Source organism: Mesoplodon bidens, assembly GCF_964165515.1.
Source record: "Mesoplodon bidens genome assembly, chromosome: 7".
Taxonomy (NCBI): Eukaryota; Metazoa; Chordata; class Mammalia; order Artiodactyla; family Ziphiidae; genus Mesoplodon; species Mesoplodon bidens.
Genome location: NC_138164.1, coordinates 74,185,422 through 74,213,060, shown reverse-complemented (window position 1 = coordinate 74,213,060; position 27,639 = coordinate 74,185,422). Strand labels below are relative to the sequence as shown.

Below are 27,639 nucleotides of genomic sequence, written 5' to 3'. Positions count from 1 at the left end.
ATAGATAGATAGATGTGGATATAAATATATATACACATATATATCAGCAGAGAGAAAGCGTGTGTATGTGTGTGTGTCTGTGTGTGTGTGTATATATGTGCCTAGAACAATGCCTGGCAGACAGCAAACCCTAAATACATGATCACTGTTATCACTCTAAGTTTCCATTTGCCCGACTCTAATGTGGGTAGGGAATGCCAGTTTTTCTTCTCCTTATTGCTCATACGCAGTACTCTGTAGGGAAATTGGCATGTACAGTGTCAGCCACTAGATTTGGCTAAATGAAAGAACAGTATCAAATACTGGAGGACATTGAGGAAAGTATAAGAAAAACATAATAGATCTGAAATTATGAACTCCCTGGTGACCTGTTATAAGGGGTAAGGGAAGAAAACAGATTGGATACTGGGAGTTATATTCACTAACATCATCATAAAGTCTGCCTTACTGCTTGGAATTTAATAGAATAAATAAATTATTGATTGATTATAATAAATAATTATTGACTATTTGGCTGAACATTGTGCTCAGTTTAACAGCATAAAAGAAATTAGCGCAATTCAGCGGGAACGAGTTTGCAGACTGAAAACTAGAAGGTTATCCTAAGTAAGGAAGCTTCCAGAGAAAACATAAAAAAGGTTATGTAAAGTAGTGGATACAATAGCTTACTCATAACATGCTTTCTCTATTTAACTGAATCATTTCGCTCACTATATTGCACATTTTACACAATTACCACAATTTCTGCATTTCTCCAAATGGCTATAATATGACAAGAGAAACAATAGATTGTGTAATTCTCAAAATAATCTATTTACGGACTTCCCTGGTGGCGCAGTGGTTGAGAATCTGCCTGCCAACGCAGGGGACACGGGTTCGAGCCCTGGTCTGGGAAAATCCCACATGCTGCGGAGCAACTGGGCCCGTGAGCCACAACTACTGAGACTGCGTGTCTGGAGCCTGTGCTCCGCAACAAGAGAGGCCGCGATAGTGAGAGGCCCGTGCACCGCGATGAAGAGTGGCCCCCGCTCGCCGCAACTAGAGAAAGCCCTCACACAGAAACAAAGACCCAACACAGCCAAAAATAAATAAATAAATTTATTTTAAAAAATAATAATAATCTATTTACAATGATTTTTCTCAGCTTCTTTCTCTGTGAAGGATGTGTTTGGTAAGGAAGCATCCCTGGAGGGACAAGACTTTAAACCAGAGGGGGAAACGACTACCTCAATTTAAAGCCTAAATTGAGACAGGATGGACGTTCCAAGTATTCTAATATGTGTAATACTCTCCGTTATTTTCTGTGATCCCAAAGTCTCTGGAAGTTTGTCTGCTCTGACCAAACCCAGAATTAGGTCAGACCCCCTAAGATTATATCACTTCTCTTCTGATATTAACATGCTTTGGCCTTCCAAGTGAGGAAATGTAGAAAAGAGGTGGCGAGTGAGTAATAACTTCCTATTGCCGTGTAACAAATTACCACAAATTTAGCAACTTAAGACAATATTCATTTATTATCTCATACTTTCTGGAGGTCAGGAGTCCATGTATATAGCATAATTGGTTTCTCCACTCAGGGTTAAACAGGCTGAAATCAAGGTGTATTCCTTTCTGGAGGCTTTGTGGAAGAATCTGCTTCCAAGGTCATTCAAGTTTTGGTGAAATTCAGTTCCTTTTAGATGTAGGCCTGAGTCCCCATTTCCTTGCTGGTATCACCCAGGGGCACACTCAGCTCCTCCAGGCCACCTGCACTCCTTACTGTACAGCTCCCTCCAACTTCAAAGCCAGCAATGGAGTGTCTCCTCCAGCCCTCTCATGCCAAATCCTTCTCACGTTTGAATCTATTTTGTCAGGAAGAGGTGGTCACTTTTCAGGGACTCACCTGATTAGGTCAGACCCATTACGAATGATCTTCCTATTTCAAGGTCAATTTTCTTGGGATCTTAATTAGAGTTTCAAAACCCCTTCCCAGCAGTCCTGATCTAGATTAGTGTTTGATTGAAAAAGTAGGTAAGGTGTGAATATACCAGAGCATGAGAATCTTGCCCACGTACTCCCAGCCCGACATGCCGCCCCCTGTCCTCTGTCACACGCCTCTTAAATAAGATCCCCTTAACAAACATTTCTCACTGCTGTCATCACTGTATGTCATTATTTTGGAGGCTCCATGAAGTATGGAAAGTACTGGAGTGTTGGAGCTAGAAAGATCTGGGTTGAAATCCCCTCTATGCTAGCTGTGGGATTTTGAGTAGGTTATTTAATTCCTCAGAGCCTCAGTTTCCTCAATGGTAAAAACTAGGGCTAATAATAATTATCTCTAAGGCCTGTAGAGAGTCAGGAAAGCAATATAATGGAAATCACCTGACTTACACAAACTTTAGATTCCTGACTTTTCTTCCTTCTTTTGAATGTTCTGATATAGCTCCTCCAATTCACACCTACTTATCCTCACACACGGGAAAAATTAAGATTTACAAGCCCTGGAGATAAAGTGATTTTCAGTAAATAACCTAACAATTTTCTCAAAAATTCTACATTGTATTTCATTTTGGAATTAATTCATTAGTGTTGACTGGTGTACATTCATAAGAACTTTTATTTAAAAGCTCAATATCCTTCTTTGTTTTCACTATTTTTTAGAGATTCTAAGACCTTCTACTCCCCCAGGGGAGGAAAAAAAAGGAATATTATATGAAGACAGCCAAGCAGTCAGCAGACAGACTCCCACTATTAGGGAAAAAAATCCCAAAATACCTGTTAGAATGCTACTGGTAAGAGATTTGGCAGGGTGATGATTATGATTACATGTGAGTAGAACAGCAGTTTCCATAATAATTGTGTGGGTTGTGAACAAATTTTGAAAAAAAATGCTGGGATGCAGCCTAATGAATGTATTCATTAACCTTAATAGCATCAGGTAGAGAAGGGAGAGGACCATTTTGGAAGGGGGAATAAATTCAGCCTTTCAGAGTCATTTTATAAGGCACATCAAACAGTGCTGCTTTCTCAATTAAAAATGAATATATGCAGTTGGGACTTCCCTGGTGGCGCAGTAGTTAAGAATCCGCTTGCCAATGAAGGGAACACACGTTCGAGCCCTGGTCCGGGAAGATCCCACAGGCCGCAGAGCAACTAAGCCTGTGCACCACAATTACTGAGCCCACGTGCCACAACAAGAGAAGCCACCGCAATGAGTAGCCCGCGCATGGCAAAGAAGAGTAGCTCCTGCTCGCCGCAATGAGAGAAAGCCTGCGCGCAGCAACAAAAACCCAACACAGCCCAAAAATAAATTTAAAAAAAAAAGAATATATGCAGTTATCGGAAAAGAATTCTCTAAGATTTGAAATTTGCCTTTTAAAGTCTAATTTTCTAATAAGTTATATTAAACATTTAAGTCCTTAGTATGTTCAAGGCATTATAATAAACATAAGGATGAGATGTCCAAAACATAAAATTTACAGACAATTTAGGGAAAACAAATAAATGTACTTAACTTTAATATGATAACAAATGCAAAACTGAAAGCACCAAAATGTTACCTCTATGAGAGCAGAAATCTTGTCTTCTTGTTCACCACTCTACTCCCACATAACTAACAAGTTATTAGTTATTAGTTACCCAATACTTGTTCAGTGAATAAGAAATAAATGTCACAGTATTTTGGAAGCGGAGAGGAAGGAACTATTACACCCAGGAGAGCTTGAGAAAGGTTTTAATAAGTTGTATTCAAGTTCAGTGTGTCTCCTTGATAGATGAATTGGATTTTATCAAATCAGGAAAAATGTAAGCAGTTGAAGGGATGGCTCTCTGTGCAGAGGGAACAGCATACTCAAAGGCTTGGAGGTATGAAAGTCTGATGTATTTGAGGAATGAGAATCAAGTGCAACGTCTCCAGTACACAACATATGTGTAATAGTCTTAGCAGTACCAATACCATCACACTAAGCAGGACTAAAGATTTCAGTGATCAAGAATAATAGTATGTGCCTGGCATACCCACGTCCCCCGCCCCTACCTCCCCAATGCATAAACTCACACCTCCTGACACAAATTTAATGACTGCTAACTGCTAGGAATAGTCATTCTGATGCCTACATTTTTGGTCTTGTATTGCTCCTTTTGAAGCAGACTGCAATGATTTATTTATGTTGTTTGTCCATGGCAGACGCCTCCCCAAGAACTCTGCGGAGTTATGCTAAGTAATCATGTTGCCATTTGAGAGTTCAGCTAATGAAACCCGTACCCACTGTATGTGATTAGCATTCCATGTAAATAAATCAAGGGACTGTAAATGTAAGAACTAAGAGCGTGGAAACACCCAGGATACTAATTGAGGGGATGGGGGAATAATCTCAGGAAGGCAGGACAGGATTGTGATTTTCATAAGTGATGATTCAGTGACTGGGAACCTAATGAATTGTACTATTAAGGGGAATACTGAATAAAAAGAAAAGAGGATGTTCAGTCTGGTGGATAAATGAGGAAACTTCCAGTGGCCTGGAAGTCAGCAATGCGCATTCAGGCAGGTCATACCTAATGGACTGCTGAGGACATGTGCTGGGACCTACCACAGTGCTTGTGCAGTTTGCCTGCACAGAATATGCATTCAAAATGCTTACTGTATTAATGCATTAGAATGATAAGAACATGGAGACTGTTACAGAGGATCACCCAATGCAAGTTCCTGTGAGACAAATTTTTGGTTTTCCATAGCAATAACTTAAAATGAGGACAGGAAGGAAAGAGTATATTATGCATTGTACAGATTTAGATTTTGATAAGAGAGACAAATTTTTAAATTACTGAGCATCTCTATTCTAACATTTGATAATTACTAAACCTTTTTTCTTCAGAATTTTCCAAGAATTTTTATGCCCATTACCATGTATCCTTAGGGGCTTCTAGTTCCAGAAATATATTCTGACATTAAATCTACTGATTGTAAACCCTGCAGTAATCATATTATAACCATAACCATTGGTCTGCTTCAAATATCTATAAGTTAATACCAAAATAATAAAAATAATAATTCTAAAGTTAAAAAGTTTATAAGGATATAATTGTATAGAGCATCAGATCTTTAGAGTTCTATCATTTTCATTATTTCTCTCTTTTTTTTTTGAGTGCCAACAGCTATTGCTCAGCATACAAAACCCTAAACATAATAGAATAGGGTGGGTTAATATGGTACTGGACCACAGGTAAGAAAATTGTTCACCTGTATTTTTTTTAACACTCAAATTAATTTTATATGTAGAGAACAGATAGAAATCCAGGAGAAACAAAGTGCTAGAGAGCATACAAAGGGAAATCTGATCATTGTAGACCCCTACTTGTATTCACTTTCTTCCTTTTTCACCCCAAACCTATTTTCCTGTATTTTACAACCTAGGACATGGAGCTACAATGTCACTTACAATATCACTTACAATATCACTAATATCTCCCATAAACCAAAAACATCCTCCTTTAGCCCCTATTCTCCATGTATCTAGTCCTAGGGACTCTGAGAATCCCTTACAAATAGGCTCTTCATTCCCACTCCTTTAATACAAACATCCATTAGATCCCTTAACCACTGTAACAACTTTTCTAACTTGATCCTCTAACACTCATCCACAACATTTCTTATCTGTCACTCGCACTGCTACCACAGTTCATCCAGTTCTCATCGTCTCTTCATAGCACTTCCCACTTTAAAAGCCACCACTGGCTCCCCTTCACCTGAATGATAAAACAAAATGTTTGGAATGGCCCAGGAGACCATTCATAATTGGTCTTCCTCAGCTTACTTTTCATTAGTCACTATCCGGTGCACTCTATATAGCTGCAATGCTTAATATTTACTATTCCCTGATTCACAAATACCTACTTGTTGGGCTTCCCTGGTGGCGCAGTGGTTGAGAATCCGCCTGCCAATGCAGGGGACACGGGTTCGAGCCCTGGTCTGGGAAGATCCCACATGCCGCAGAGCAACTGGGCCCATGAGCCACACTACTGAGCCTGCACGTCTGGAGCCTGTGCTCCGCAACAAGAGAGGCCATGATAGTGAGAGGCCTGTGCACCTTGATGAACAGTGGCCCCCACTTGCCGCAACTAGAGAAAGCCCTCGCACAGAAACGAAGACCCAACACAGCCAAAAATAAATTAATTAATTAATAAACAAATACCTACTTGTTTTCTAAAAAATAACATTTCAAAATACAGTTATCACTCCATTACCCATATTTTCCAAACTCAATTCAAATCTTACCTTTCTACGAAGAGTTGGTCAATTATTTACTGATCTTCTCTCTCATTGCGTTCATTTCATACCTATAACAATATGCGTAGGTATGTGGTCATTTATTTACGTCTCTCCTCCTCTCCCATCCCTCCACTAGACTGTGAACACCTGGATTGTAGTGTCTAAAACCTAGTTAACACCGAGCTGATCTCCCTGTGCTATGTGGCTGCTTCCCGCTAGCTATCTATTTTACACTTGGTAGTGTATATAGGTGCTTTGTGACCACCTAGAGGGGTGGGATAGGGAGGGTGGGAGGGACACGCAAGAGGGAGGAGATATGGGGATATACGTATATGTATAGCTGATGCACTTTGTTATAAGGCAGAAACTAACACACCATTGTAAAGCAATTATGCTCCAATAAAGATGTTAAAAAAATGGAAAGAAAAAAAAAAACTGGTTAACATATGTTTTTCTAAGTTTAAGTACCATTTCAACACACAGTAAATGTGATAGATTGCATTTTCCTTCACAATATGCACTGATCCTCTCTGTAGGAAAAACTGTACACACCTGTCCCATTCAGATCAGGTTTGGCCATATAACTCGCTTTGGTCCATGAAATGTGAGCAGAAGTGACATGTGCCACTTCTGAGCAGAATACTTAACAACCACTGCATGGGTCCAGTACACTCTAGAACCATTGCATGAGTCCAAGACACTCTCTGTTTTTCCCTTCTGCAAGATAAGCCATGTCCCAGAAGGAATGTCTCAGAATGAAGGTGCAGAGTTATAGGCCATCTGCAATGAACCTAAAGGCTGAGCAAGAAATAAACTTTTGTTCTAAACCACTGAGATACAGGAACTGTTTACTGCCACAAAATAATTTAGTCTAAGATAGGTAGGTATTTAATAAATGTTGAAGAAAAGAAGGAAAGTTATAGAGACATAGAAGATGAATTTTGGCTGGAGAATTCCAGAGTCAATTTTGTTTGAAACAAGAACCTTCTTTTGAAAAAAGATAAAAATTAAACTCTCATGAATTGCTAATTATGAGAAATAATGGAAACTGGGGGTTGAGAGGAGAAAGAGAAAAGGGTAGATGGTAGAGTAAGAGTATATATTTTAGTAATGTGATATTGGGAAGAAAATGAAAGTAAATTCTTGCTAGATGAGCATGTCCTTAAGATGTCTGCAGGCAAGATTTAAAGGAATCTGAGGTTTCTACTGAGGAGGTGTTTTGAGAATGGGTACATATTTAAGATTTCTCTTTTAGTTATGTCAACCTAAGTAAGTTTAATTTTTTTTTCCTATTTCAAATGTCTAAAGTACTGTCTCTATAGCAAAAAAATTGTTTTAAAAATTTAAAAACTGGAAACCTGACCATAACAACATCCAAATATATATATGTAAATATATATGTGTGCGTGTGTGTGTGTATGTGTGTGTATATATATATATATATATATATATATATCTCCACTTAATTCTTGTTATTCACAGTAGGTATGTTCTATAAACAGGCACCAAACACTGAATTAGTGAATACTGACTATTACTCCTAGGGGAAATATAGGTTTAAATTGTCGTGAGCCTTTAGTCACATTTTCATCAACTAGTCATTACATAACCTTGCTTCATGGTGTTCTGGTCTAAAGACACTTTATTTAATATTTAATATCTAATATTGTTGATGAATTAATATTGAATTCACAGAAAACAGCACTTTACTCACGCCTAAATGCAGCTGCCTTTTTTTTTTTTTTACTTTTTAAGAGTATATGTATTATCAACCTACATTTAAAAATATATATTTATTTATTTAGCTGCACTGGGCCTTAGTTGCAGCACACGGGATCTTCATTCCCACATGCGGGATCTTAGTTGCAGCATGCCAGATCTTGTTCCCTGACCAGGGATCGAACCCGTGCCCCCTGCATTGGGAGCACAGAGTCTTAACCACTGGACCACCAGGGGCAGCTGGTTTTCTATGTAAGGTATAGCACAGCCTTCTTGCACTTGGGAACTCTAAATAATGTATCAGTACAATACTTGGGGATATTTTAAACAGCAAAATCAATTTAAAGAAACACACAAAAAATGCAAACACTTGGCACTTAATAGACCATGAAAAGGACACTTCTTTATAGTATCAAAGCTGAAACAAGAAAGCAGAGGTTTACCTTGTTCAGCTTCAGCCGGGTATGTGCACATCAGAAGAATCAACTGTTTTGCCACTCTCTGTATATCTGAAAATGACCATAAAAGTGCCATGAGTATCAGTATGGGGGTTGCAAATAAATTTTAGCAAGTAGGTGAATTTACAAATACAGATTCTTCAAATAATGGGAAACGACTGTAAATCAAAGAATTGGAAAGAAAATAACAAAATAGATTATAAGGAGATGGGTAAAATGCCCATCAATGAGAAGAAATTGGATGGATGGATGGATGGATGGATGGATGGATGGATGGATGGATGGATGGATGGATGGATGGGTGGATGGATGAAGAGATAGATAGATAGATAGATAGATAGATAGATAGATAGATACTAAATCTAGAAACTTGACTGAAATGTGGTACATTTTCAGTTTCTTTCCTTATCTTCCTTCCCCCTTTTTCCTGATTTGGTAAAATATATGTCACCCAAAAGCATTAAAGTAGTGCCAGAATCTTGAGAGTCCACTCTAACAATGCAATAGAAAGCATGAGATAGTAGAAAGGTAAGCTCAAGTTTTCTTGGCTATTCACTTATGAATTTATTATTCCTTACTTAGACATACCCTATCATCTTAATGCAAATCTTAACAGCACATTTTTATGAAAATGTTAATATTTAATAAGCTAAAGTCAATATAGCACCATCTAACTTAGCCAATATGGATTGAACTTTCTTGAGACTTACACAGCAGATATTCCCCCATAAGCCTAAATAGAATAACCATTTTTTGCCACACAGACACTGGAATTTTCTGTTTATATACGAACTCTTTTATGGTTTTTATTTTGCTGTTGAATGGAAATATCTGGAACAAAACTGTTTTAAAAATCACCACTCTAACCTGTAGACTACTAAAAAACATCATCTTTTGCTAAATTAAATGTAGAGATTTATACATGGAAAAAAAAATCTAAAGAACATGATGAGAGTAAATTAACACACTACGGTCCTGACTTTTTTTTTTAATGGAAATATCACCTCCAAAAAAGTTTATCAAGACAGGCTTTTTACAATCCCCATTAAATTCAGTGAATGAATTGTGAAGGGTAAATTGGACCCATTATGATCTTACATTTCTTATGTAATATTCATAATCACAGCGTTACATAAGAGCAAGCTCGCATGAATAAAATGAGCAATTTAAATTCCCACTTCCTTGGAGAACGGGGCTCTGCTTGACAAACAGGGTTTCCGGTCCCATTTGCAGCACGCCCATGCATCTCCTCGAGTGCCAATGAGACCCACACTCTCCTATCAGTGATATAATAAACCCTCCAAAACAGAGCAAGAAAATGAAGCAAACAAGCCTACTTCATTTCAACTTGTCAGCTTTAAATAAAATCTGTGCAGCTGAAATGAGAAACTTCAGGGAAGATAATGTGTGAAGTAACCACATTCAACATTGGGACAAAATGTATTGCATTAGTTATTATTTTTTTTCCTGATTTGCCACAAAAGTTTTTGAAATTTCAACATAGATAATTTTCAATGAAATCTCTTCTTGTCAAGGAGGACCTGGAGAAAGAAATGGTTTATTTTTTTCATTTGTTTATTTTATTCTCCTCCTCCACCCACGGATGCCTTAGGAATACCTCAAGCCCCTATGATATCTTAGTGAGTAATATATGACCTTTGGAACAACTCTCATTATCAATTTTTAAGTCAGAGCATACTGAAGAAAGTACATGCTTTTTTTTACTTATTCTAATTAATTCCTTACATAATACTTTCCCTGGCACAGATTTATGCAAAATATTGGAGCATGCTCTCTGCCTCCCAAAAAAAAAAAAAAAAGTATAAAGGACAAAAATGCATTGGAAGGAAGATAAAAAGAAATTAAAGAAAAAAGAAATTAACATTCCCATAAATAGAAATATCTGAACATTAATGAAATAAACAATGATTGTTAATGTAAACCCTCTCGCTCACACTTTCCCCAGTACCCACTCCCTTTCACCCAGCTAATCTCCAAAACCTTTCCTTCCTTGTGTTCAGGAGGCTCCATTCTGTTCTTCCTTTCAACTGTCTCCGTATCTTCTCTTCCCTCTTTCTTGTTACTTTTTTTTTTCCCACTGTTACATTTCCCTTGACTTTCTTTACTTCTCCTGAAAGAGCACTTGCACCTCTTCAAAGGAAGGATAGTACCACTGGGTCCCAGCAGATGCATAGCACAAGTTGCATATTCCAAATGACAGAGAGGGTGGGGAAAGTCAGAGACACTTTTTTCCTAAATGCCCCAAGGTGTGTCCAGATTTGATATAAACACCTTTTCTTGTCTTTTATTTCCAATGCTGTGTCTCATGTATTTTCCAAATAAGCTTAGAATATTTTTCCTTATTCTGTTATACTCAGGAACTCTCTGAGTTCAAACTCTTTTATTTTAAAATTCCTACATTACTTTGAGTGATCAGTCCATAGAATGATATTAATATTGAGAAGTATGATCCCTGTCACCATCTTTGATGGCCTATTGCTAAGAAGTTCTTTCAATCACTCTAATGTAAAACATGATTTCATATGCATATTTTAAATGTGTTAGAGAAGTACCATGGGATAGGAAAGAGGAATATGGACTATAAGGACTTCAGTTTGAGGCTCTGATGAATCAATATTTAATAGAATGACCATAATCAGAAAGTTTTTCTTTTTTAACCTCTCTATCATCACTTGTAAACATGGAAACAAGTGAATATCCTGTCATAGGATGGTTAAATTAACATAAGGTATATTTTAGAAATATTTTTCATTTTTACTTTATGATAACTATAATGATTATTATTAAGAAAAAGAATGTATTTGAAGTTAACTTGACCTAGCTATTAAACGTTCAGTAAATAGTGTGAATGGTGATATTGTGCAGCTTCCATGCATATACTATATTCTACAACCAGTAAAATTCTGCCAAAAGCATAAGGTTATTCTCTGCAGTTCAAGGTAAGTGAGACTGGTACCTTCCAGCATTCTTAGACCCAAAGTTTCCATTGTGTTTTGCACTTTCTATTCTAGAAAGTTGCTATCTTAAGAATCACGTAGTATAATGTAAGACCATAGTGTGGCCTGAATGCCATTTAATGACTAATGTTTTCAAAATGACAGCAAGTAGAATAATTTTCTTAGAAGATACCTGTTCTAAGCTGAGGGATTTTTTGTTTCCCCACAGTGATGGCTGGGCTGACAGGTATGATGTGACAGATGGCTATCAGCGAGAAGCTGTTGGTGGAATCACAATCAAGCTCCAATCTCCTGATGTCAAGTGGTTTGATGATTATTATCTGAAGCTCCGGCCGGAAACAAACCTCCGAAACCCCTGGTTTCAAGAATTTTGGCAGCATCGTTTTCAGTGCCGGCTGGAAGGGTTTGCACAGGAGAACAGCAAATACAACAAGACTTGCAATAGTAAGCAGATTTATTATTTCATTTAAAGTGGATATGGCTAAGGCTCCAATTTAAGTAAACTGTGTCATGGGGATAGTGGCTGTAATCTGTTAGAGAGGAGGACTCTTACATAAAGTGGGTATTGCTTCTTAGAGTGGTAAGAAAAACATATGAGGGTAAATGTTCACTCTATTAAGATTTCAGACAATTTATTTATACTTATATCACTCAGGAAATTGGTACTGTGCTTAAAAGATAATGTAAGCTCCAGAAAGAACTCTTCTTGACATCTTTGAAGGCAAGAACTACATTCTGGTCATTTTGATTAGCAGTTAGCACAGTGTAAGGCACATAGCAAGGGTTTCACGTAATGTGTCTGAAGAATGAATGAGTGAATGTTGAAGGACACAGCCAATTCCTACTTCCATCAAAATACTATAAAATAGTAGCAAGGATTTGCTATGTATAATTATGATGTTTCAGGAGATAAAACCTAAGCAGAGCCATTCACTCAGTTATTCAACAAATACAAGGATTCACAACGTGCCAAACGTCCCTTTACTTGTAAGGGTATCAAGAAGAGGAAAACTAGATCCTGCCCTCGAGGGGTTTAGTGTCTAGTTAGGGAGATCGTCATGCAAACAAAACTTGTAATTCAGTGTTGTAAGCAACATAATATGGGTTTTAAACAAAGGGTTTGGTGAGTTTTATTTGTAGCACATCCAAAGGGTATCTTGACTCTAAGAACCAGGTAGGATCAATGCTGATTTGTAAGTCAAAGTGTAAAGGTTAAGGTTTGTTAAAACCAGTAAGGGATTTATTGAGACTGACATCCCACATTGTGTAACAAGCACCTCATATGCATTTGCCAAGGAGTAAAATGTTTTAGTTGGTGGTATAATGTCTTTATCATCATGATGCTGGAACAGTAAAGTGCACTGGGGCAGTGAGGTTGAAATCCTGGCCCAGGAACTAACTCCAGTCCACAGAGAAGTGGACTCACCAAAATGAGGAAACTAGGAACAATGCAGTGAATTTTTTATAATGCATTTCCTCCCTGAGTTCACATCCATACTATGTTTTTTCTATCAGTTCGTTCTTTTGTGAAAATGAATGAGGTCGTAAGTGGTGATCTGTAATTATATTTAAATGTCAGTACAAGTAAAATGAGAAGTTGGCAACCTTGTGTCAGTTCCTAATTCGGCAGTGGTGGAGGAGAGGGATGCTGGAGTGTGGCATGGTACTGCCCAGTGAAATCCAGAAATCATAGAAGCCTGGTGTGAGACTACATTTGCTTCTCTCTTGCTTTAGATACTGCTAACTCTTGTCCAAAATCTTCAAATGCTTATTCATTTCGTTTTTATTTTTTACTCTCATGAAAAAATGTGTGTGAATACACAGGATTGTGACTTGTGTTTCACAATTTCAATGTTCATAGCCAGTTTTATATTTTTCACAGTTCTATCCAGTTTCTGAAGGACACAAACTTCTTTCTTCTCTTGAGATTTGGGGAGTATGTGGTCTCTGTGTACCGATTCTATGACTGTGTAGAGATTACTCTATGTAGCTACACTGGAGGAGTTTTAGAGGGTCAGCAATAGATCCGGTCTCCTCTCCAGTTTCTCTTTACTAAGGAGTTAGTGACAACCCCTAACCAGTGTGACTAAGTGAATTTTTCCAGTTGGTCTTCACCCTCTTTTGTACTAATGTTCTTCCTTCCCCACTCCTTTTTGTGTGAAATGTCTTCTCCTTGAAATAATTGTTTCTCTTACTTTTTTTTTCTATCGGAGGTCTTATTGAGATATAGTCTTGAAAAGCTCTTTGACTGATTTCCATAGAAACGTTATTTCTATGGAAATTGTTCTATAAAATTCTCCATTTGAACTTGTTGCTATAGCTCTCTGTCTTTCACATGAGCACCCTGATGTGACTTCTCTGCACAGGATCTGTTCCTTACTCTAGTTCTGGAAAGCATTCTTTAGTCCCTCCCCCTTGGAATCTTACCTGTCAACAGGTGTCATTTTGTACATAAAAATGAACAATTATATGTAATACCTCTGTTATTCTTCTCAATGAGGGAAATACTATTATTATCCTTACCTTAAAATAACAAAACTAAGATTTGGAGAGACAAAACAACTTGCTCAGGAAAACATTAGAACTTAGAATTGAGCTCAGATTTGTCTAAAGTTTAACCAATATGCTATTCTAAACCAGAGAGAATATTATAGTTTTAAAAATCACTATCAAATTTGCATTCTATAATAGTTAACATATAGGTCAAAGATACAGAAAAGAAAAATAAAGCTTAAAATTATTTGGGTACAACTATGGAATGCGATAATAGATACCTTGATATTCCTACTCTCTACTTTTGACCATATTTCCTTATTTACTCAAATGTCCTTTCAGCATCCCACTCCATATCTTCAAAAAGACCCCAGGTAGTTATTCTGAATATGAGTAGTGTTTTCCTAAATATAATGTACTTTCATCAAGCAGTGTGTTTTGTTTTGTTTTTTAAGTTTTGTAGAGTTATGATGAGCTTTATATTTATTTATTTTTTTTTTTGGCTGTGTCGGGTCTTCGTTGTGGCACGCGGGAGCTTTCGTTGCAGCACGCAGGCTGTTCATTGTGGTGTGTGGGCTTCTCTCTAGTTGTGGCACACATGCTCCAGAGCACACGGGCTCCAGAGCACATGGTTGTGGTGTGTGGGCTTAGTTGCCCCACGGCATGTGGGATCTTAGTTCCCTGATCAGGGATCAAACCGGCGTCCCCTGCATTGCAAGATGGATTCCCAACCACTGGACCACCAGGGAAGTCCCTGGCAGGTTTTCTTTTGTTTAGTATTTTTCTCATTTTTTTTCCCTTTAAAAACAACATTCCGTTTGTTTTCCTGAAATCCATGATTTCATTGAGACGTTAGCCGTAATTCTTAATGTTGTCCCACTGTTGGCAATATGTCTTTTTTTTCTAGGCTTTTAAGATAGCTTTTTTTTTAAAGTTTTTGTTGACTACGATGCAAGTAGGTGTGATTTCCACTGCATATTTCTTTTATAGGGTTTCCAGAGCTTCTTAAAACTGTGGATTAAAGACTTGGATCTGTGTTGAAAAATTTCCATACGTTATTTCCCAAAACAGCCCTTCTGCCACATTTCTCTCTCTGCTCCTTCCAGTACCCAGTTACACCTGCGTTATATCATTTGACTATGTCTCACATATGATAGTTTCTCTAAGCTCACTTTCTTCCTTTCTTTCTCTTCTTTTCTTTCTTTCCTTCTTTCATATCTCTCTTTCTCTCTGTGCTTCAGTTTGACTTTTTTCTACTATTCTTTCTTCAATCTCACTAATTGTGTCTTCTCCTATGTCCAGTCTGCTGTTAACCATAATGAAAAGTTCTTAATTTCAGATATGGCATTTTACAATCCTAGAATGCCCATTTAATTCTTTTTATAGTTTCCAATTTTCTGTTGAAGTTCTCCTTCTCATCCATTTTTTCAACACTTCATTTGCTCGAAAATATTGATTATAGTTATTTTAAGGCCCTTTTTTTCAAATTCTAACACCCAAGATCTTCCATCAGTCTACTTCTACTGACTTATTTTTCTTAGTTACTAGTCACATTTTATGCTTCTTGATACATATGCAATATGTTTTCTTTTATGCCAGACATTGAGTATAAAGTAACCATAAGGACTGAATTTTATATTTTTTCCCCCAGTGGTTTGCGTTTTCGAGATTCAAAGCAAATGAGATGGGGTTGGTTGCAGCAGAAGGTAGAAGCGGTCAATCTCTGGTTAAGAATATCTTTACAGGACAATTGACATGGAATTTTAATTGAGAGTCTTGGCTAGTGTATCCCCTGCCCTGGATTACTGACTCAATCAGATTTTTACATTTTTGAGTTTTGCCCTCTAGCCTCTTGCACCATACTGTTTCTAAATTGGGCATGGGAAAAAAACTAATTGACTAATCGAAGTTTGAGCAGTTTTCATTCCTCAAGTGGTGCTTTTCTGCCAAATATTATGAAACAATGGGAGATTTCAGTCTTCTTCAAAATCATGAGCCTCTCATGAAGCTTCCAGAATCAGAAAGTGAAGCATGAGGTCAAATGACTCTCATACATTTAGGGTTCCTGGAGTTTACAAACTGACATACCAGATCATTTCACTATCCAAACGTTTTTCTGGTTTCTCTTTTTTCCAGCAGTGTCATATACTAGGTGGAATTACATCTCCCCCTCCCCCAGCCCCAATTCATATCCTTTCCCAGAACCTCAGAATGTGACTTCATTTAGAAATAGTGTCATTGCAGATATAATTAGTTAAGATGAGGACATACTGAAGTTGGATGGGCTCGTAATCCAATATGACAGGTGTCTTTATAAAAAGAAGAGAAGGGACACAAAGATAGAGACACACATGGAAAATGGCATGGGAAGACACAGCAGGAGCTTGAGTGATGCAGCAGAAAGCCAAGGAATGCCAACGATTAACAGCCACCATCAGAAGCCAGAAGAGGCAAGGAAGATTCTACCCAGCGTCTCAGGCGGAGTATGGCCATGCTGACAACTTGATTTCGAACTTTTAGCATCCAGAACCGGGAGAGAATAAATTTCTGTTGTTTTAAGCCACCTAGTTTGTGGTATTTTGTTATGGCAGCCCTAGGAAACTAATGTCCCTTCATCTAAACCAAGCTGGATCATCAGCCTGGGTCCCTAATCTGCAGATACTCTCAAACAATAAAGCAACTGGTGATACCTGTCCACTTTTGCAAGTTTCCTCTCTGTTAGTTGATTTGCTGTTTGTTGCTTCCACACATCTTCACTGCCTTTATATTTTTTTGGTTTTTGCATTTCTTTGACATTTTAAAGTTATGCAGTAAAAGAATTTTCATTTGCTTTCTTCTCCATTCTAACACCAGAAGTTCCTCCTTTACTCTTTATTCTTAATTGTCACAACCGTACAATGCCAATTTTGATGTACAGATAAAGCCTGCAATTTATAATGTCTAAAATGTTTAGACTTTTGTTAATTTTTGTTATATTTTTAAGCACTTAAAAACTTAAGTCAAAATATAACTATATCCCTTAAGTGTTTTAACTATGTGGTACTGTTAGAACACAGATTTTATCTACTATTAACAGTGAGCCTGATTTCAGTAAATTTTACTTGAAATGCACAATTATTTTAGACTTACATTATAAATTAATGAATAATAATAAAAGTATTAGGAATATAATTTAATTATTCTAATTGTTCATTTAAATAACCCAGTAATAAAAGCTACAGAGAATTAAAATAAAACTATCTTCTAGTAACTGTATGCTGTTCTATTTTGGAACCAATTTAAGGACCCATTTCCTTTACAGTTATACTCTGTCACCCACTGACATTCATTTATCATCTCTTTTCTATGATTTCTCTCTGTCACCTCCAGTAACTCCTGGAGGTGTCATTTATGACATTAACACAATTATTCTCACCTCCATGTCCTGAGGGCACCTCAAACTTATATATCTAAAACTAACCTCATTATAACTGCTCCAACCATAGCCCCAAACTTTGAGTTCCTTCTTTTTTGCATATCCAGTTTAAGTAAATGATACACTCATCCACCCTGTCTCCCAAGATGTGGGACTAAGGGATCCTCTTTGTATCCCCTTCTCTCATCCTCACAGCCAACTGGTGACCAAATACTGTTAATTCTAGTGTTTGAACATCTTCCACACCTGTTCCCTCCTTTACATTGCTGCCTGAATTCAAACCTTTATACTACTGCTGTGGTTTAGATCATCATCTCTTACCTCGGGTATTAAAATAATCTCCATATTGAATCTTCTTTCTGACACCAGCTTCTTCCTGCTCCATTTTATGATGAAAACTAGTCCCTAAACTGTCCATCTAAAGAACAGGTCTCATCATGTTACTCACATTCTTAAAGATCTTCTTTGGTTCTCCAGTGTCTACAGAAAGGAATCCCAACTCCTTTGCTCCAGTCAAAACTCTTCAAATTCATCATTTACATTTTTCAAATCTCATCTTTTATTTCTTAAACCCATGGAATCTATGCTCCAGCCACTTCCTGATTGTGTTCCTCCATTTTTAAGTGGCATGCCCACTTAAGTCCCTGTGCTTTTGCACATGCTAAGTCTTGTTCAGTGAAAAGCCTACCTCAAGCTATTTGGCAATTCCACTGAGCTCACATTCCCCTGGTTTCTAGTAACTCCAGCTGCCCATTCTCAAAGAAACACTGTTTCCCTCACATTTCACTTCCTGTGACTTTTGTCTTCTTTTTGTCACATACAATCCAAATACTGAACATAGATATTCCACTTCCAAAGCTTTATGCCACCATTAGTAACCACTCACACAGGCATCTATGTGTGTGCCAAACTACTATCAACAAAATGAGGATGAGATAAATGGGTTCAGAGCAACATTAAAGTACTTTGGCCCCGAGGGCATTTCTGGGGCTCTAATAATGTTCTATTGCTTGAGCCAGGATGTATTTGTTTTGAGAAAAATTAATGTATGGTTATGATTTTTACCCTTTTCTGTGTTAATGTTTTAATTTAATAAGAGTTTACCTTAACCAACCCCCATCCAGATAAAAGTCCTCAGGCCACTATATCCAGTCTAACATTTCTTCCAGTCCACATTGTACCACAGTACTCTCCCACACACGCTCCCACTCCCTCACCGGCTTTCTGCCACCATGTTGACTGATTCTTCTCCCTTTCTTTCTCTGTAATCCTTACTTCCTTTCTTCTCAATATTTCTACACACCAAAATAAATAAGTTACTTTGCCCCACAGAAGGCCATTTACTCCAGAGAAAAAAACAATGCCACCCCCATAGGGGATAAAGCAGCTACAGCAATGTAATTTTTTCCACTGTAGTACACCAACATACAAACAGAAATTTCACATTGTTACACCAGCATGTAAACATGTTATCTTTCTCCATCAAATTATAAAGTTCTAGAGAAGAGAAAATGTCTTACTCATCTCTGCTTTCCAAATTCCTAGCACAGTGCCTTGTATATGGCAAGTATTTGATAAATATTGCTAAATAAATGTGACTTTATTTCTCTTAGACCTAGGTAGGATTACAATGGCTATAGAACCTAGAACAGTGGTTGCCAATCCGTGGGATGCAAGCCCCAGGGGTCACTGTTGATTTGTTGACTGGGTCTAGAATTCTTAGGTGGTTGAGCACTGTCAGTAGACCGAACTTTGTCTTACATATCCTTGTGTGAACATGTGTGTGTTTATACACACATGCACCTTATTTTTATGCACAAGCTGTTGCAGTTAACAAATTATAAATTAATTTTTAAATTACTGAAATAATAGTAATTTCTTTCTACTATGTGTTTTCTACAACAAAAGATACTAAAAGTACAAAGAACATTTATGGAGTGTCTGGAATATTTTGACATTAAAACAATTTCCTTTATTTAAAAAGGCTGGTTCAGGGCTTCCCTGGTGGCACAGTGGTTGAGAGTCCTCCTGCTGATGCAGGGGACACGGATTCATGCCCCGGTCCGGGAAGATCCCACATGCCACGGAGCGGCTAGCCCCATGAGCCGTGGCCACTGAGCCTGCGTGTCTGGAGCCTGTGCTCCACAATGGGAGAGGCCACAACAGTGAGAGGCCCGAGTACAGAAAAAAAAAAAAAAAAAAAAAGGCTGGTTCCACTAGTGTGGCAGTGTTTCTTTTCCCTTTCTGTTGCAGTAAGTTTCCAGATGGAGGTGTCCACATTTTCTCTAACAAAAATGTCTCATGAGGGATTTGAGGTCAGTTAGTTACAGGTTACCTCCTTATCAGATTTTTTTTCCTGCCATCTTGTTTGCTTTTAAAATGCTTTTTAGCACTTTAGCCATTACTCAAAACACTTCAGCATCTCTCCATATGAAAACATGGCTGGAAGAGCCAAAACAGTGCATTGAGAGGAAAGAATTGTCTGGTAAGCGTAGCTGGACTGTACGAAAACTTTCACAAGGGCTAAACAATATAAACTGAGTGTCACAGCTACCCCCAAATTAGAGGTTTCTTGTCATAATGTACACCAACCTGTTGAAAAAGGACAAATTTTGTTGTAAAAATAATTTAAGTATCTTTCTTTAATCTAGTGTCTCCTTTTATTTGTTTGTTTTACTATGTACGAACTCATCTTTTTATGTAATGCTGATTAGCACATACTTTAGGAAAAGACTACACTAGAACAATATTAATAACCATATATTTAAGAAGAAATTTCATCACATTATATTAGTGTATATGGTGAAAACTGCTGAACAGAAGCCCCTGTCTTTCTATTGGCCAAAGAATTAAGTTAGAGTTTGACATGACAGTTTTGGCTCAATATAATTCCTGGATTTTTTACACTATGATACTTCTCATTGCCAGGGGAATAAAATTTTCTCTATCTTGGAGTCTGCTTTAAGGAAATGGAACACAGAGCCAGATCAAGGCCTCAGATACTAACATATCAAAGCTTTGAGAAACATAAGCTGTAACATTTCTTGTTTCAATTCCAGAATTTAAGAAATGAGGGTAATTATCCATCCAAGTAAGTGTTAGTGCATGTAATTTTCCATGAGGAAACTCCACCATCAAAAAGTACTCAAAGGGGGCTTCCCTGGTGGCACAGTAGTTAAGAATCCACCTGCCAATTCAGAAACACGGGTTCAAGCCCTGGTCCGGGAAGATCCCACATGCTGAGGAGCAACTAAGCCTGTGTGCCACAACTACTGAGCCTGCGCTCTAGAGCCCACGAGCCACAACTACTGAGCCCATGTGCCACAACTACTGAAACTCACATGCCTAGACCCTATGCTCCACAACAAGATAAGCCACCACAATGAGAAGTCTACACACCGCAAAGAAGAGTAGCCCCCGCTCTCTGCAACTAGAGAAAAAAATCCCGTGCGCAACAATGAAGACCCAATGCAGCCAAAAAAAAAAAAAAAAAAAAAAATGTACTCAAAGAAATCCCCAGAAGAAATCCCCTTCCTTGAATTAGAAACTGCAAAGGCTTTCAAAATCTTAATACACTGGAACTGAAACCCAACATGTATTAAAAATATTTAAAAGAAACCAAAGAGAGACCTGAGAAGCTTGCTGAATCAGTCACTTGAGGCACTGGATTTAGACCCAGAAGATCTATATAAAAAAACTTAACCTGTAGCTGATACTAGGTCTCTGTGAGTCTCAGTCTTCTCCTGTGTAATATGGGGATGATTATTAAAAACAACACCTAACTCACAGGACTCTAGAGAGGCTTAAATAGGATGATGTATGGGAAGAAAACGCCTGCTTCCAACAAAAATGAAATGATAGATACTGGATTTATTCTCCTGCTTGAAATAACAACAACAAAATAAGACAAAGTATATAAAACAATAGTTTTCAAGACACTGGACATCAAGCAGTGAAGGAAAGTTATTCTTAAGAGACAGAAAATAAATGAGGTGAGCCCTCTGAGCTGAGAAGATAGAACTGTGAGTTCAGAGAGACCAAGGAAGCTAGAGTTTGCAGAGCACAGGAACAAAGAGGAGAGAGCGGCATGAAAAGAGAACTCTGGGGATCTGCGGAGGCTCCTTCTTGAGTATTCAACTGAGTGTTGATCACTACATGCATGGGAGGATAATACTTGAGACCCGGGAAAGAACCACCCCTAAAGGATTAGAGAGAACAGTGCTCCTGGCACTCACATGGGACAATGAAGAGTGTCTGTCCCCAGCAGTTAGACTGGAAACATTTACAATTCTCTGGGCTAAAACAATACTTAGGGGAAACTGTATAGCATTAACTAGATATATTAGAAAAGAAAAATATTTCAATTCAATGACCACAGATCCACCTTAAGAAATTTGGAAAAGAACAAATTAAACTCAGAGTGAGTAGAAGAATGAAAGTAATAGATCAGAGTGAAAAATCAATGGAATCTAAAACAGAAATACAATAGAGCAAATCAATGGAACTAAAGCTTGGTTCTTTGAAAAGATCAAAAAATTGAAAAAATAGACTGATCAGGAAAAGAGAGAAAACACAAATTACCAACGTCAGAAATGAGAGAGGTAACGTCACTACAGAGTCTACAGATACGAAAAGGAAAATAAGGAAATATTTTTTAAAACACCTTTATCCAATAAACGTCAACTTAGATAAAACAGAGAAATTCCTTGAAATTCACAAACTATGTATGAGAGCTCACAGAAGACAGCCAGAATAGTCTTATATCCAGTAAAGAAATTAGATTTGTAGTTAAAAACTTTACCACACACAAAAAAAACCCTCTAGGCTATATGGTTTCACTGGTGAATTGCCACCAAATATTCAAGGAGGAACTGCTACAAATTCTACATAAACTCTACCAGAAAATTAAAGAGGCAAGAATACTTCCCAATTCAATTAATGAGGTCAGCATTACCTTGATACCCAAATCAGACCAAGATGATCACAAGAAAAAAAAACTACAAACCAATATACTTCATAAACATTGGTATAAATATTCCAAACAAAACTTTAGCAAATCATATCCAACAAATGTAAAAAGTATATTATATCATGACCTAGTAGGATTTATCCCCAAATGTAAGGTTGATTAAATATGCAAATATTGATAAATGTATTTATTTTATTAAAAACCTAAAAAATTGTTAAATGTGTCAAAACCTAATATCGTTTTCTGACAAAATTCTCAGCAAACCAAGACTAGACAGAAACTTCCTCAAACTAATAAGATTTTCCCCTATGATCAGGCAAAGAGATTAGCTCTTACCACCAGAGATGACAGTCAGTGAAATATACATCAACTAAAGAAATTAAAGGCACCCAGATTTGAAAAATAAAACTGTCTTTATTAACAAATTGCATGATTTCTTGCCTAGAAAATCCAATGGTGTCTGCAAAAAGTTCTAGTGAGTTTATTAAGTTTGCATTATGCAAGATTAATACACAGAAGTTCTATACAATAACAGTAAACAGAAAGTGAAATTAAAAATTTTTTAAATTTAATTTAATTTAATTTAAATTTAATTTAATTTAAAAATTAAAAATCTCCCTAAAAATTTAGGGAGATTGGTTCAAGATGGTGGAGTAGATGGACGTGCTTTCACTTCCTTCTGCGAGAGGACCAGAATCACAACTAACTGCTGAACAATCATCAACAGGTAGACATGGGAACTCACCAGAAAAGACACCCCACATCCAAAGACAAAGGAGAAGCCACAATGAGATGGTGGGAGGGGCACAATCACAATAAAACAAATCCCATAACTGCTGGATGGGTGACCCACAAACTGGAGAACACTTATACCACAGAAGTCCACCCACTGGAGTGAAGGTTCAGAGCCCCATGTTAGGCTTCCCAACCTGGGGGTCCAGCAACGGGAGGAGAAATTCCTAGAGTATCAGACATTGAAGGCTAGCAGGATTTGACTGCAGGACTTCAACAGGACTGAGGGAAATAGAGACTCCACTCTTGGAGGGCACACACAAAGTAGTGTGTACATCGGGACCCAGACGAAGGAGCAGTGACCCCATAGAATACTAAACCAGACCTACATGCTAGTGTTGGAGGGTCTCCTGCAGAGGCAGGGGTGGCTGTGTCTCACTGTGAGGACAAGGACACTGGCAGCAGCAGTTCTGGGAAGTACTACTTGGCGTAAGCCCTCCCAGAGTCTGCCATTAGCCCCAACAAAGAGCCGGGGAAAGCTCCAGTGTTGGGTCACCACAGGTCAAACAACCAACAGGGAGGGAACCCAGGCCCACCGATCAGCAGACAAGCTGATTAAAGTTTTACTGAGCTCTGCCCACCAGAGCAACAGCCAGCTCTACCCACAACCAGTCCCTCCGATCAGGAAACTTGCACAAGCCTCTTAGATAGCCTCATCCACCAGAGGGTAGACAGCAGAAGCAACAAGAACTACAATCTGGCAGCCTGTGGGACAAAAACCACATTCACAGAAAGACAGACAAAATGAAAAGGCAGAGGGCTATGTACGAGATGAAGGAACAAGATAAGACCCCAGAAAAACAACTAAATGAAGTGGAGATAGGCAACCTTCCAGAAAAAGAATAAAGAATAATGATAGTGAAGATGATCCAGGACCTTGGAAAAAGAATGGAGGCAAAGATCGAGAAGATGTAAGAAATGTTTAACAAAGACCCAGAAGAATAAAAGAACAAACAAACAGAGATGAACAATACAATAACTGAAATGAAAACTACACTAGAAGGAATCAATAGCAGAATAACTGAGGCAGAAGAATGGATATGTGACCTGGAAGACAGAATGGTGGAATTCACTGCTGCGGAACAGACTAAAGAACAAAGAATGAAAAGAAATGAAGACAGCCTAAGAGACCTGTGGGACAACATTAAACGAAACAACATTCACATTATAGAGGTCCCAGAAGGAGAAGAGAGAGAGAAAGGACCAGAGAAAATATTTGAAGAGATTATAGTCGAAAACTTCCCTAACATGGGAAAGGAAATAGCCACCCAAGTCCAGGAAATGCAGAGAGTCCCATACAGGATAAACCCAAGGAGAAACACGCCAAGACACATAGTAATCAAATTGGCAAAAACTAAAGACAAAGAAAAATTATTGAAAGCAGCAAGGGAAAAATGACAAAAAAAATACAAGGGAACTCCCGAAGGTTAACAGCTGATTTCTCAGCAGAAACTCTACAAGCCAGAAGGGAGTGCCATGACACATTTAAAGTGATGAAAGAGAAGAAACTACAACCAGGATTACTCAACCCAGCAAGGATCTCATTCAGACTCGATGGAGAAATCAAAAGCTTTACAGATAAGCAAAAGCTAAGAGAATTCAGCACCACCAAACCACCTCTACAACAAATGCTAAAGGAACTTCTCTAAGTGGAAAACACAAAAGAAAAGGACCTACAAAAACAAACCCAAAACAATTAAGAAAATGGTAACAGGAACATATATATCGATAATTACCTGAAACGTGAATGGATTAAATGCTCCAGCCAAAAGACACAGGCTCACTGAATGGATACAAAAACATGATTCATATATATTCTGTATACAAGAGACCCACTTCAGACCTAGGGACACATACGGACTGAAAGTGAGGGGATAGAAAAAGATATTCTTGCAAATGGAAATCAAAAGAAAGCTGTAGTAGCAATACTCATATCAGATAAAATAGACTTTAAAATAAAGAATGTTACAAGAGACAAGGAAGGACACTATATAATGTTCAAGGGATCAATCCAAGAAGAAGATATAACAATTATGAATATATATGCACCCAACACAGGAGCACCTCAATACATAAGGCAACTGCTAAGAGCTATAAAAGAGGAAATCGACAGTAACACAGTAATAGTGGGGGACTTTAACACCTCACTTACACCAATGGAGAGATCATCCAAACAGAAAATTAATAATGAAACAGAAGCTTTAAATGACACAGTAGACCAGATAGATTTAATTGATATTTATAGGACATTCCATCCAAAAACAGCAGATTACACTTTCTTCTCAAGTGCGCATGGAACATTCTCCAGGACACATCACATCTTGGGTCACAAATCAAGCCTCAGTAAATTTAAGAAAATTGAAATAATATCAAGAATTTTTTCTGACCAAAATGCTATGAGATTAGAACTCAATTACAGGGGAAAAATAGTAAAAAACACAAACACATGGAGGCTAAACAATACGTTACTAGATAACCAAGAGATCACTGAAGAAATCAAAGGGGAAATCAAAAACTACCTAGAGAAAAATGACAATGAAAACTCGATGATCCAAAACCTTGGGATGCAGCAAAAGCAGTTCTAAGAGGCAAGTTTATAGCTATAAAAGCCTACCTCAAGAAACAAGAAAAATCTCAAACAATCTAACCCTACAACTAAAGGAACTAGAGAAAGAAGAACAAACAAAACCCAAAGTTAGCAGAAGGAAAGAAATCATAAAGATCAGAGTAGAAGTAAATGAAATAGAAACAAAGAAAACAATAGCAAAGATCAATAAAACTAAAAGCTGGCACTTTGAGAAGATAAACCATTAGCCAAACTCATCAAGAAAAAGAGGGAGAGGACTCAAATCAATAAAATTAGAAATGAAAAAGGAGAAGTTACAACAAACACCACAGAAATACAAAGCATCCTAAGAGACTATTACAAGTAAATCTATGCCAATAAAATCGACAACACGGGAGAAATGGACAAATTCTTAGAAAGGTATGACATTCCAAGACTGAATCAGGAAGAAATAGAAAATATGAACAGACCAATCACAAGTAATGAAATTGAAACTGTGATTTAAAATATTCCAACAAACAAAAGTCCAGGACCAGATGGCTTCACGGGTGAATTCTATCAAACATTTAAAGAAGAGCTAACACCCATCCTACTCAAACTTCCAAAAACCTGCAGAGGAAGGAACACTCCCAAACTCATTCTGTGAGGACACCATCACCCTGATACCAAAACCAGACAAAGATACTACAAAAGAAGAAAGTTACAGACCAATATCACTGATGAATATAGATGTAAAAATCCTCAACAAAATACTAGCAAACAGAATCCAACAACACATTAAAAGGATCATACACCACGATCAAGTGGGATTTATCCCAGAGATGCAAGGATTCTTCAGTATACACAAATCAATCAATGTGATACACCATATTAACACATTTAAGTATAAAAACCGTGTGATCATCTCAATAGATGCAGAAAAACCTTTGACAAAATTCAACACCCATTTATGATCAATACTCTCCAGAAAGAGGGCATAGAGAGAAACTACCTCAACATAATAAAGGCCATATATGGCAAACACACAGCAAACATCATTCTCAGTGGTGAAAAACTGAAAGCAATTCCTCTAAGATCAGGAACGAGACAAGGATGTCCACCCTCACCACTATTATTCAACATAGTTTTGGAAGTCCTAGCCACGGCAATCAGACAAGAAAAAGAAATAAAGGAATATAAATTGGAAAAGAAGAAGTAAAACTGTCATTGTTTGCAAATGACATGATACTATACATAGAGAATCCTAAAGATGCCACCAGAAAACTACTAGAGCTAATCAATGAATTTGGTAAAGTTGAGGGATACAAAATTAATGCACAGAAATCTCTTGCATTCCTATACACTAATGATGAAAAATCTGAAAGAGAAATTAAGGAAACACTCCCATTTGCCATTGCAACAAAAAGCATAAAATACCTAGGAATAAACCTACCTAGGGAGACAAAAGACCTGTATGCAGAAAACTATTAGACACTGATGAAAGAAATTAAAGATGATACAAACAGATGGAGAGATACACCATGTTCTTGAATTGGAAGAATCAATATTATAAAAATGACTATATTACCCAAAGCAATCTACAGATTCAATGCAATCCCTATCAAATTACTAATGGCATTTTTTACGGAAGTAGAGCAAATCATCTTAACATTTGTATGGAGACACAAAAACCCCGAATAACCAAAGCAGCCTTGAGGGAAAAAATAACGGAGCTTGAGGAATCAGACTCCCTGACTTCAGACTATACTACAAAGATACAGTAATCAAGACAATATGGTACTGGCACAAAAACAGAAACATAGATCAATGGAAGAGGATAGAAAGCCCAGAGATAAACCCACGCACCTGTGGTCACCTATCTACGACAAAGGAGGCAAGGATATACAATGGAGAAAAGACAGTGTCTTCGTTAAGTGGTGCTGGGAAAACTGGACAGCTACATGTAAAAGAATGATACTAGAACACTCCCTAACACCATACACAAAAATAAACTTAAAATGGA

General features: G+C 37.5%; 1 protein-coding gene and 1 long non-coding RNA gene across 4 annotated transcripts in view; one reads left to right on the top strand and one right to left on the bottom strand.

Moving 5' to 3' along the window:
• The window catches only part of GRM5 (glutamate metabotropic receptor 5), a gene marked incomplete at its 5' end in the record, with an annotated part of 514,708 nt that overhangs the window by 366,828 nt on the left and 120,241 nt on the right, over nucleotides 1–27,639 (top strand). For both annotated transcript variants that reach the window (XM_081241472.1, XM_081241471.1), the window contains one exon: nucleotides 11,611–11,846. In XM_081241472.1, the coding sequence (XP_081097598.1) occupies nucleotides 11,611–11,846 (236 nt within the window). The remainder of the gene's footprint in view (nucleotides 1–11,610; nucleotides 11,847–27,639) is intronic.
• LOC308621208 overlaps nucleotides 6,252–27,639 on the bottom strand; it is a 140,723-nt gene continuing 119,335 nt past the window's right edge. For both annotated transcript variants that reach the window (XR_014016426.1, XR_014016427.1), the window contains exons 5-6: nucleotides 8,410–8,475; nucleotides 6,252–6,315 (exon numbers count right to left, since the gene is read on the bottom strand). This is a non-coding gene — a long non-coding RNA (uncharacterized lncRNA). The remainder of the gene's footprint in view (nucleotides 6,316–8,409; nucleotides 8,476–27,639) is intronic.